This window comes from Mytilus edulis, chromosome 7 (genome assembly GCF_963676685.1).
Source record: "Mytilus edulis chromosome 7, xbMytEdul2.2, whole genome shotgun sequence".
NCBI classification, from domain to species: Eukaryota; Metazoa; Mollusca; class Bivalvia; order Mytilida; family Mytilidae; genus Mytilus; species Mytilus edulis.
In genome coordinates this window covers 39,822,009-39,835,348 of record NC_092350.1, presented here as the reverse complement: position 1 = coordinate 39,835,348, position 13,340 = coordinate 39,822,009, and the positions used below count along the sequence as shown (strand labels likewise).

The 13,340-nt window shown below is 30.9% G+C and overlaps 1 protein-coding gene across 4 annotated transcripts in view; it reads left to right on the top strand.

Annotated features, from left to right (window-relative positions):
- LOC139482680 (four-jointed box protein 1-like) overlaps positions 1-10,605 on the top strand; it is a 34,858-nt gene extending 24,253 nt beyond the window's left edge. For all 4 annotated transcript variants that reach the window (XM_071266724.1, XM_071266725.1, XM_071266727.1 and 1 more), the window contains 4 exons: positions 5,319-5,495; positions 5,979-6,159; positions 6,880-7,044; positions 9,932-10,605. In XM_071266724.1, the coding sequence (XP_071122825.1) occupies positions 5,319-5,495; positions 5,979-6,159; positions 6,880-7,044; positions 9,932-10,349 (941 nt within the window). In that variant the 3' untranslated portion in view covers positions 10,350-10,605. The remainder of the gene's footprint in view (positions 1-5,318; positions 5,496-5,978; positions 6,160-6,879; positions 7,045-9,931) is intronic.
- Positions 10,606-13,340: the final 2,735 nt, after the last annotated feature.

Genomic DNA, 13,340 nt, shown 5'->3' with positions numbered 1-13,340 from the left:
CAGACGACGACGACGACGACGACGACGGACGCCAAGTGATAAGAAAAGCTCACATGGCCTTTTAGGCCAGGTGAGCTAAAAAGGAAGGACTAATATACCTCAATATATAAACTTGATAAAGTCATATAATTGTATTATTTCATGTATTGCATTTGTAATTTGGAGTATTTGGCACTCTCTTCTTGTAATTGGATGAAAACACTATTACTATTAGCTTTTCTGGAGAGTTTCTAATTAAGATAGCCTTCATGTTGGTTGCTTTTCAATTTTAAATTGCTCTGCCAATATACCAGTAACTGGAAACCAATTGCATGTCATAAATTATCTTTCAATAAAAAATAGTTGCATGTAACCAAGTTTATTCAATTTAGACAAACAGAGTATGCAATCAAACTGGTTCTCTCTAAGGAACTAAAAATTTGTTCCATATATTCAAAAGCTAAAAACAATTATCATCATCATTTTTTTGTGAATGCATAAATCAAGTCAATTTAATATTAAAATAGAAAATTTCCCTTTCTGTATGTATGAGGAAAAGTGAAGACCTGAAGCCTGCAGGCATTAGAAACCTATACTAATACATTTATCATAAAGTGTCAACCTATTGGTGAAACCATCATAAACTATTGTACCTAAATGACTTGAGAATTGATGGAATATTTATAGTATGCAACCTTACAGGGTGCAATTTCTAACCTTTAATTTTTCTTCACGTATTCAATAATCCAATAAGCTTAATAATCTAAACAGCATCGCTCATCAATATCATTTTTATCCTGCACTTTGCCTTAATTGAATGTAAGAATCGATAAGCTCTAACATACAGCTATAAAATCTACAAATCTGCCAATATATTTTACTATCTTCATCATCATGGTGATCTATAGATTAAATGGCTTCAATTAAATTATTACCAAGGCAGTAAAATCAAATATGTTTTAAGCTTGTATGACAAATTAGTAACTGAGTGATCATTGCTGATGCTTTTAGCAAACTCTTGTTTTTCCCATATTTAAAGAAATGTTATTAAATGTAATATCAGTGCAGTTCAAATATACTATGTTGTTATACGTAATTTAATGTCTCAGTCTTTTTGACTTCTAATGTTATTTGAGAATTATAGAAATAAAAAGCTACTGTCACGACTGTCTGAGCTTTGAAAAATAAAGAGATCATCTAGTATACAACTTTGAATAAGCAGGAACAAAAATTTACAATGCATAAAAGTTGTTGAATTATAAGAAAATTTTTAGTAATAATCTGAATAATAACAGCAAATATTCACTTTTACAGTATTATTGTTTCTATTAAAAAAAGCTATTTACCAAGGGTGTTTATTTTGCAAACCTCTTAGCTGTTAAATTTTCAAAAATGAAAACTTTCAAAGAATATAAAACACAATCTTAAACATTTTATTTTTGTGAGAATAACTTGCTGAAAATAGAAATGTATAATTTCAATAAAGTCAACTTTTATAAAATCTCTATCTATCTATCTTCATATTACTGCACTCAGTCACAACTATTAGTATTACTGGTGCTGTTTCATGGAGTTTTCTACTAGATCTTTTTGATACAGAGGTAAACAATATCTTGATGTTTTTCATAAAATGCCATTAGTATGTGAAATACTGAGCAACAGTTAATGCTCCATAAAATATTTAAATGCACATTAACCCTGCATTGACTGTACAATACATTAAACAGAAATCTTATAGCCTTCTTCACAACAAAACCCTCAATTCAAGTCTGTCAAAACTATAAAACATTAAAAAGTTGCAATAAAACGGTAGTTTACGATATCAACTATCAACATTTAAGATACAAATCAGGATCAGTTTGGCAAAAAATGAACGCGATCTTATTTTTTAAAACTACCTTTTGACAACTTCTGTATAGATAAATATCTTTGTACCCATTTAATTTAATATGGCTCATAAAGAACTATAAAGCTTGAATTTGATTGAATTGGTTATAATCAAGGTGCACAGTTACAAGTTTAAGATCTTATGTGAGATTTTTAAAGGTAGAAACATATTACGATTATATTTGTGCTTTGATTTCACATCTCTGGGTTTTAACCCATCAAGCATATAATTAGCTTAAGTTCACAATCAGTGTGTGATCTAAGAGGGAGGGTATAAAATAAATCCTGATGTACACAGTACTTTTAGAGATTACTATTAAACAGATCAATCAGGACTCTTGAATGGAGTATAAAGATAACAGATATTGATACAGTTATGTACAAGCATACTTCTAAGCATATACAAGTGTATCTTTATAATAATTTTATGTATATAACTGAACCTAAATCAAATTATGTTAAATAGGCTGTGTCATGAAACATTTGATTAGCCTGCCCACTAATAAATAAAAAATCTTTATTCTTTATATTAAAAATGATTTAAAAAAAATTACAACTCATCTTCCCAAAAACTAAAAAAAACACAAAAAAACAATAAATATAACACCCTACCCCCTCACAAAAAAAGATGATAATAATGAATATCAAACACAATTGCTTTCATATATCTATACAACACTGTACAAAAGTAACATCATAAAGCCATTCTAGCAATTTATGCAGAATGTTTGCTGTTTTACTGCATATCTAGTAAAGGTAGGGGGACAGTGATACTGTATAGCCAGTTATTTTCACAGGGAGTAAATTTTCGCTTATTTTTCACGGATAAAACAAAATCACCAAAATAAATTCCGTCAATTTATAAGTGCACATGCAAATGTATTGATAAACATTTTGAATCCTCCAAAATAATAAGCGTATAACTTTCATATACCTAATTCAATGAAAATTGTGAAATCTTACACCCGCGAATATAACTCACTATATGGTATATGGGGTAGTAATATACATGATATATGTCAACATATCTAGAAGAAAGAAAATAATCTTTACCAACTAAGAGGTGTTTCAAAGTTATCATTTTCATATTTTATAAAAAATATTGCATTTAATTAAAAAAATTACCATTGACAATCAGAAATTTCCAAATGAGAGATGTTTTGAAGTGTAAAAATGATAAAAAGTTCTTTATTTCATAAAATTGTTTGGTAGTCACAATTTTTTATTAAAATGAAATTGAGAATGGAAATGGGGAATGTGTCAAAGAGACAACAACCCGACCAAAATAAAAAAACCACAACAGCAGAAGGTCACCAACAGGTCTTCAATGTAGCGAGAAATTCCCGCACCCGGAGGCGTCCTTCAGCTGGCCCCTAAACAAATATATACTAGTTCAGTGATAATGAACGCCATACTAATTTCCAAATTGTACACAGGAAACTAAAATTAAATAATACAAGACTAACAAAGGCCAGAGGCTCCTGACTTGGGACAGGCGCAAAAAATGCGGTGGGGTTAACGAGTGTTTCTATCAAGACAGGTGGAAATCTCTAGGGGTTAATCAATTTTGGACTGAAATATAAAGATATTTCATAGTGAGTTCTTATCAAGTCAGTACAGGGTTTGTCTTTATAAATAGCCAAGGTGGCCATTCTATCAAATTTATCTTGACAATACAAGCTATGATAATCAATCTCCGATGTGCAGGTGTCCAAATTATTTATCTATGTAACCTAAATTTACCTGTTAAACACCTGAATCTATCATACTGTGATACAATCTTCCTATTTTTCAATAGTTACACAAATAATTTGTATACTGGGTGTGGGCAAAATCTTCAATATAAGTATGTCAATAATTCTATCATATATCTCAAGTACTAAACAATGACATTTTTCCAAATCATATCTATAGAAACATTTCGTATTGATATAGACAGCATTTTTTTTAAGCCAGCAAATGCTTGTCTTTTAAAAGACTTAGTATTTAGTATAAAGTGAAGAAATTTTCAATATAAAGAGAAGAAATTTTCAATAAGTTTTATTTTATGACTTTACTCAAGACCCTCACTGAGGCTCAGCCCAATTCCTATCCATTATAAAAATCACTGTCCTTTGGTATACATCAAATAAATATCTAAAGGGGCTGGGGTGAGTCCAGGAATTTTGAAAGGAGTGATGGATGAAAAGGGGGAGGAGGACTTGTACCATGAAAATGAACAGATACCATGTAGACTGGCCAATCATGTGTGGTGGAATTTTGCCAAAAAATTACATTTTTCTGATTTCTCTACATCAAATCCCCCTTTTCATAGAAAGAGTCACACATATTCCATAATTGCTTGGCATTCTGCAGGTATGAACCATTCTTAATGCTTAATATTTCCTTCACAATGTCTTAAAAGTGCTACAACCCTTTCTAAATGCTTAGAAAGTCCCTTACAATGCCTCAAAGTGCTAAGTTGTAAACATGGTAAAGATAATTAAATAGTTGTAATGTTACAAGATTTTCAATAATGGTGAATTACTTCATTATCCAAGTGTTTACTTTCAATTTACATTTTAACTACATCATTATTACACCTTCATTCATGATAAGGAAAACCTGTTAGCTGTTCACACAAATTGGAGTAATTCACAGTAATTCTACCAATTATCTCCAAACAAGTTGAGGAAATTAACCAAAATTTCATAAAGCCTTGGACTTTGCCAAGTAATCGCACAGAAATGTTTCAGTGGTTTTAATAAAATTTGCACCTTTTGATGGTTTCACTTAATAATTCTGACTGGAGTAATGTAAAATATTTTCTAAAAATACTTTCATCAAAGAAAATGAGGAAAGTGTGAATCAATTCTCAACTTTTGTTAATACATTATTACGTTTTATTGTAGCTTATGGGGGAAAGTTGTCTAGCCCTAAAAATCAGTTAAATAAAGTTAAAATTATCTGTATCAACTTCATTACAAAACCACATGCAAACAAATCTTAGAAAATATATATAAATAATTTATGATTTCAATGGTTCAATACTCCAGGGCCTTATCAAAATTATACAATTGAAATGCATTTTTTTTTATAAATCTTATTAGAAATTGGAATTACATCTGTAGCAAATCATCATATCCCATGTGTCTGTCTATTAAATTGTTTTTGATGCAGCAATTGATCTAGTCATGCAACTTGCTGAAATAATTCCATAGTACCACTAGAAATTTTCATGAAGAAGACACAAAAACAGGACAAATTGACAGATTCTACTGCAAGGTCTAGAACTAATTTCCTGACAACTGAAGAAAGACTCAAAGTTTTATACTTGCATTTGTTGCTGACTAGTTACATTTGATTATAATTTCAAAGTTAATAACTATACTTTTGTAGAAACCAATTAGTACTAATTAAGTCATTCTATGAGAAAGTTTTCTTTAAATGTTTCAATTTTTAAATATTTCCAGGTATGGACCAAGATGAAGCTTTCCAATTTGTACACAAATCCCAGCATGCAAGTGTAAAATCAATTCATCCACCATCTTGGAACAAGTGTGGAAGACCAAAGAATGCTTACGTTGTATTAGATAATGGATCATCTTTCTGTGCAAGATACAGAGATCCACATAACAAGCTTGTACTAGGTAAGATTAGATTGCCACTAAACAAAGAGAGATAACTCTAATTATTTATTGGACATTTCGAAGTTATTTGCAAGAGAGTTAGAAAAAAATCACAATTCTCAATATGTGCAGAAAAGCCGTATTTTATTTGAATTAGACAGAAACAACCTTAAATATTATTAATCACAATATCAACCAATGTAATTATGCTTATTCCTCCTTGAGCTAATCAGGGTCATTAATTTATAATTATATGCAGTTACTTAAGGCTAAAAAGTCACTCAGGCAAAAGTTTCAAAAAAATGACCCAAAGTCCCTAAGAAGTTTTTCATAAACTACAATATTTTAGATTTTCTTCTAATTGTGTCAATGGGTGTATATGTGCTATGGACCTATATATCTTTTTTTAAATTCCTATTTCATTAGTATTTATAAAATCTAGAGGTTTCTGTTTTAGCCAACCGTATTGGACATGTAAACTAAATTGTGTTTTCTTATTTTCAGGTGAGGTTATGTCTTTTTACCTATCTCGCCTCCTAGGTATGGATAACATTCCAGCTGTGGTACTGGCTATTACTAATCAGACCTCTCGTCACTGGAGAAATGTCAATATATCATCTGTACAGTGGCAGAGTGGCAAAGTCGTGGCTCTAATCCAGTGGACTCCTTATATGGAAACTGTGAAGTATGAAACATAATCAAATATAAATAAAGAAGCATTACAAATTGATCTAAAAAATTCTTATTCATGTTTTATGCAACAGACATATTTATATTTTGTTACTATACAAAATTAAACACATGGTGCAGATTTAAGATTTTAAGATTGGAGTTGTTTTACATAACCCATAAGATAAATTGTCTACTTTAGCAATGCAAAAACAAATTATCACATATGTTCCTCATAAAAATCCAAAGTTTATGAAGTTTTTGCCTATTATTAATTCATATTCTAAATGAGTTTATTACTTTACGTTATAGATATATCATTTCAACAGCTGATACAATATAATGCATACATAATTTTTCGTGTTTTAGGTTCCATTGCAAGTAAAAAGGGAAAACATTTTTTGACAATAAAAAAAAAAGTTAATACACTTTGCATTATGAAAAATAACAAATACCAAATTCAAAAATAACATGTTTAAGTATACATGTATTTCATCAGTGATGATGTCTTCAAAACCTTATAATTTGATACGCTATACAATTAAATTGAACTAGAAATGAGTAGCCTTTAAAAGGTGAAAAACAATTCTCTTATACTATACAAAGATATTTATACAGGACAAATTGTAATTACAGTACACAAAGGCTGTAGTTCTATCTCTAATTCAATATACACCGCAATAATTTTCACATTAAACCCTCTACAAGTTTATAATGCAATCATTTTTCATTTCAGATCCCTTGTATCAATACCAAAGATTCTACTAAAAACATATGAAAGCAGTTCTGTGATAAACAAAAACTATTTACGTAATATTACCCTATCATTTAACGAGATATCTGAATTGGTGCAATGGAGTTCCATGATCTTGTTTGACTATATCACAGGCCATTATGACAGGTTAGTTCAAACTTGTGTTTAAACCGTATGGCTCTAAGTCTTGTTTTCTCATCCACTGATTTAACAAAAACAGTTGGGATATCTACAAAAAAAAGAAACAATTGATTTTATGAAATAACAATTGTACTATACAATTCATGATGATTCAAAAATACAAAGCCTAAATCCACTCAAATAACTCTAAATACACTTGTGAGTTTGCCGTTAGATACTAGATACTGTAAATTCAGATATTATTGTGATTTTGTCATTTTAGACCAAAATGCTATTTTTATTTTTGCGAAATTCAGAAAAAGCCTGTTTGATTCATATAAAAAAATTAAATGCCAGTTTTAATTATTGCGATGATAAACCTGTCGCATTTTTGGCAATAATAAAAACATGGCAATAATTTCTGAATTTACAGTAATTGGATTACAGGCAGTTGACAGGGAAAATGGTAATTTTTGAAATCTCAAGAAGAGATTTTATATGAATTTATAGGGTTAAATATACTTACCACAATTGGGAGTCAATCCAATGATTACAGGCCATTCATCTAGCGTCTGAAGATACAGTGTGCATGTACAAAAAATGTACATTGAATTAATATTTAATATAAAATTAAACAAGAGGCTCTCAAGAGCCTGAATCGCTCACCTGAATTTTTTTGGTTTAATCTCTCATCAATGATTATTTTGGCTTTTCAATTTATTTATATGTTCTTTGAATCGTCCTATTTTCTTCAAAAGCAAAAAAAAATCATTTTCTCCTATGTTCTATTTTAGCCATAGGAGCTATGTTTCTTGACATACAAGGAAATGAAATATAAAATTTATACTAGATACTCTGAAACTCTGAAACTCATTTAGCCTAAGTTTGGCTGAAATTGATACAGCAGTTTCATAAGAGAAGATTTTTTAAAGTAAGTCAACATGATGAACAAATTGTGAAAAAAGTCTTTAAAGGGCAATAACTCCTAAAGAGGTCAATTGACAATTTTGGTCAATTTGACTTATTTGTAGATCTTACTTTGCTGATCATATTTGCTGTTTACAGTTTATCTTTATCTATAATAATATTCAAGATAATGACCAAAAACTGCAAAATTTCCTTAAAATTACCAATTAAGTGGCAGCAACCCAACAATTGGATGTTTGATTCATCTGAAAATTTCAGGGCTGATAGATATTGACCTAATGAACATTTTTACTCCATGTCAGATTTGCTCTTAATGCTTTCGTTTTTGAGATATAAGCCAAAAACTGCATTTGACCCCTATGTTCTATTTTAAGTAACGGCGGCCATGTTTTTTGACAGATCAAAAATCAAAGCACACACTTTGTGCAGGATAATCTAAGGAACAACCATGCTAAGTTTTAACCAAATCCATTCAGTAGTTTCAGAGGAGAAGATTTTTTAAAGTTAGCAAATATGATGAACAAATTGTGAAAAATTGTCATTAAAGGACAATAACTCCTAAAGAGGTCAATTGACAATTTTGGTCAAATTGACTTATTTGTAGATCTTACTTTGCTGATCATATTTGCTGTTTACAGTTTATCTTTATCTATAATAATATTCAAGATAATGACCAAAAACTGCAAAATTTCCTTAAAATTACCAATTAAGTGGCAGCAACCCAACAATTGGATGTTTGATTCATCTGAAAATTTCAGGGCTGATAGATATTGACCTAATGAACATGTCAGATTTGCTCTTAATGCTTTCGTTTTTGAGATATAAGCCAAAAACTGCATTTGACCCCTATGTTCTATTTTAAGTAACGGCGGCCATGTTTTTTGACAGATCAAAAATCAAAGCACACACTTTGTGCAGGATAATCTAAGGAACAACCATGCTAAGTTTTAACCAAATCCATTCAGTAGTTTCAAAGGAGAAGATTTTTAAAGTTAGCAAATATGATGAACAAATTGTGAAAAATTGTCATTAAAGGACAATAACCCCTTAAGGGGTCAATTGACAATTTTGGTCATATTAACTTATTTGTAGATCTTACTTTGCTGATCTTTTTTGCTGTTTACAGTTTATCTTTATCTATAATAATATTCAAGATAATGACCAAAAACTGCAAAATTTCCTTAAAATTACCAATTAAGTGGCAGCAACCCAACAATGGTTTGTTTGATTCATCTGAAAATTTCAGGGCTGATAGATCTTGACCTAATGAACATTTTTACCCCATGTCAGATTTGCTCTAAATGCTTTCGTTTTTGAGATATAAGCCAAAAACTGCATTTGACCCCTATGTTCTATTTTAAGTAACGGCGGCCATGTTTTTTGACGGATCAAAAATCGAAGCGCACATTTTGTGCAGGATATACTAAGGAACAATCATGTTAAGTTTCATTTAAATCCATTCAGTAGTTTCAGAGGAGAAGATGTTTGAAAAATTGTTAACGACGACAGACGACGACGATGACGACGACGACGGACGCCAAGTGATGAGAAAAGCTCACATGGCCACTATCCATATAGTCAAAAGCACAAATATGTGATGCCTGAATTTATCATGGTAAATCTTTGACTTTTGAATGAGATTAATGTACATGGAGGTTCAGGTTACTACAGTAAAATTTTAGGTTAACATGGTTTGATCACATGATTTGAAAATGGTATTGAAAGCGGGGTTTAAATTATTGCATCACTATTCCAGCTGTCATATGTTTAAACTTAACTATTTAACTTCTGCACATCTGAGTAGAGTCAGTCAATCGGGTATATCCATCTCAGTTAAAAATGTCACCAATACAGACCATCAATTTTACATGCATGAAATATTTGCTACTAGATATTGTAAAAGCAAACAAACATAAATAAATCATTTCTATTTTATTTTTGTTATTTATAATTAACACTTGACTAAGCATTTTTTTCTACTTTACAGATTTGCAAGTATGCAAGATGGTGCTGAACAAGAACATAGACAAGGTGTACTCTCAGAAAAAGTTCGCAATTTACTGAAATCCACAAAAACTAATAAACTGTGGTTTATAGATAACGAGAGTGGACTATTTGATGCATATGATTTGATATACAATACAGCTGGAAATAGCTTTATAAAATACCATAGACTTATGTTACAAACAATGTGTGTGTTTGAAAAATCCATGGTCGATTCAATAAGTCGGCTGCATTTATCTGAAAATCCTCATTTAGTGTTAGAGGGCTTCGCAGCCCGTCATGAACCTTTCCTTGATTATTTTTCCAAAGATTATGTTTATTCAACATTTAAAGAAAAATTTAAGGACCGTATAAGTGAAGTGTACAATTGGATTCAGCATTGTAAATTAAAGAACCGGTAACACTTGCTTAACTGTATGTGTATTACATGTGAGTGTGTATTTATATGTGTTAATTTGAAAGTGTGATGTGTATGAAGGAAATATGTGCTTTTGAAAATATGTTGTGAGAAAAATAAATTCCAAATAGTGTGAGAGATTTATAAAGTCATGCAAGTTTAAGTTTTCAAAGGGACTTTTTAATTGTTTTTTTTCAATTCATAAGCCCCGTTTCAGATGAAGAGTGTGGCAGTTGACTATTCTGGGGCAACAAGGCTAACATCTTTAAAAAAAAAACCAAAAAAACCACTGAATGATATTTTTTCCTGTCACCTGAATACTCTTTTTCTCATTGTTGATGAAAAGTAATTTAAAGTTAATCTTTTTTCAGGAGAACAGATAGCTGACCCTCAAATGACATGAATGAGACATCATATTTTTCTTAAAAAATTTCAGAAAGAATTATAATTTCTTCTCAATCAAAAAATAAATAACATCATACAAACAGAAAGCATTATATGACAGGGAAACAACTCTTAAAACTTAAGTGTACATTTGAAATCAACATCGTCAATACTATAATATATACAATGAAATAGTGGGTAAATGTTGAAACAAACAATTCAGTCTTTTTCAAGTCATGAGCTGTGCATGTAGTAAGAGAGAGTAAGACTGAATGTGTTTGAAAGCATAATAGGAAAGGGAAACAACTCTTTTAAGTCATGAGGTGTGCATGTAGTAAGAAAGTTAGACAGAATGTGTTTGGAAGAATTAATTTGTTGGAATTTTGTTACTATTGTTTGTTTTTGAAAATTAAACGATTTTAATTGTTTAAAGCATTAAAATATGACTAAAAAAAATTTATAATCTTATTTCAATTTCTATCAATAGATGTAATAGCTGTCAGTATATATTTCTGGAGTTACTGAAATAATATTTAGGTATCTGTATAAACTGTCTCTGTAAATATTAGCTGACAAAATATTTGTAAAGCAGCATCCTTACATAAACATGGTAATAAAATTTTGAATTGTTCAAAATACTAAGGATTCACTACCCCAGGAATAGATTACCTTAGCTGTATTTGGTAAACCCTTGCAGAATTTTGAGTCCTCAATGCAATTCAACATTGCACTTGGCAATTGGTTTTATTAACTTTTTTATTTGAGAGCCACTGACAAAATGTTTATCTGTCTACGAAGCTGGAGCCCTTGTCACAAAAAATCATGACTAAGATTGATTGTAAGTACACTGAATTGTTCATGACTTACAATCAATCTTAGTTGTTAAGTGTTTTTAAGGAAAGTGGCTCCTGGTACCTTTTCTTTTGGACGTATTTGTTTTGCCATTAATATAATTGTGAGTACATGTAGAGATATCCTTGAAATGGCATCGCAATATCAAATCTCAAAACCGAGATCAAACAAACAAAAATAATGAAACAGATTGGCCTATTTATCAGACTACACCTATAGTAGATTTATTCACATAAACTGGTTGATTATTGGTGTTTAATAATACTTTAAGATCACGTGACTATATACCATGGCGGCAAGATTTTGTTGGTGGCGGAAGCCAGAGTTCTTAGAAACCACTGACCTTTCATCAGGAAAACAGGGAGTTTAAAAGCTAACTATGCAGTATGGACTTTGCTCATTTTTGAAGGCCGTATGGTGACCTATACATTGCTATAGTTAATTTCTGTGTCATTTGATCTCTCATTTGCAATCATACCACATTTTTTTTATATAGTCAATCAAGATTGGAGAAAAAAGCACCTATATAATTATGTACAATGTAAGCTGGATTTGAACTTTTACAAGCTGGTCATAACTACTTTTTACTTGGTATATAATATATATATATAGTGTACAATACAGTGTATTTCCACTCCTTGAATTTAGGACAGGACAATAGAACATGTCCTGTAAAAATATATACTCAGTCCTAGAGATTTTTGTTAATTTGTATTTTTTACATTGCTAATTTTTTTTTTATAGAATATCAATTGAAATCCTGTTTTATGCCAAACAACAATTACAATGTACTCTTTACACAAGTATTTCACATTCCAAACTAAGAGACAAATTGAAAGAGTTGGTATTGCTTTGTTTCATAAAAAAGAATGGCCAACATATATACAAGTATCTTGTCTTAGGGAGGGATAAATCCTACTTTGTAAAGGATCACTCTGATTCAAACAAAAAATTCTCTGAAACTGATATTATCAAGATGCTTGATTTCTTGATTGACAACATATTTGTTACATTCGGAGGACATGTTTTTCAACAGACTGTCAGCATTCCAATGGGAACAAACTGTGCCCCTCTACTTGCCGACATGTTTCTTTATTATTATGAGGCTGACTTCATGCAGGAACTTCTTAGGAAGGAAGATAAGAAGTTAGCAATATCCTTTAACTCTACTTTCCGCTATATAGATGATGTTCTTTCACTGAATAATTCAAAATTTGGCGACTATGTGGAAGGCATCTATCCCTAGAGATAAAGGATACTACAGATACAGTTAAGTCAACCTCATATCTTGACTTAAATAGATCTAGAAATTGTGAACTTTCCATTTGGCATTTCTAAGTAGCAACATTCCAGCAGCACTTGCATACGGGGTATATATATATAGATGATCTCCCAATTGATATGATATTCATGTGCTTACATTTCCTATCACGATTTTCTTGATAGAGGGTTGCTGCTCACAAGGAAATTATTAAACCAAGAGTTCCAAATGGTGAAGTTAAAATCATCCCTTCGTAAATTTTAGGGACACCATCATGAGTTGGTTGACCGTTATGGAATAACCGTTTCACAAATGATATCAGATATGTTCCTTATGTCGTAACTACAATCCCCTTCCCTTTCATGAATGTGACCTACCGAATTAGACTATTTACCGGATTCGTTATCACATAAGCAAACACGACGGGTGCCACATGTGGAGCAGGATCTGCTTACCCTCCAGAGCACCTGAGATCACCCCTAGTTTTTTGGTTGGGTT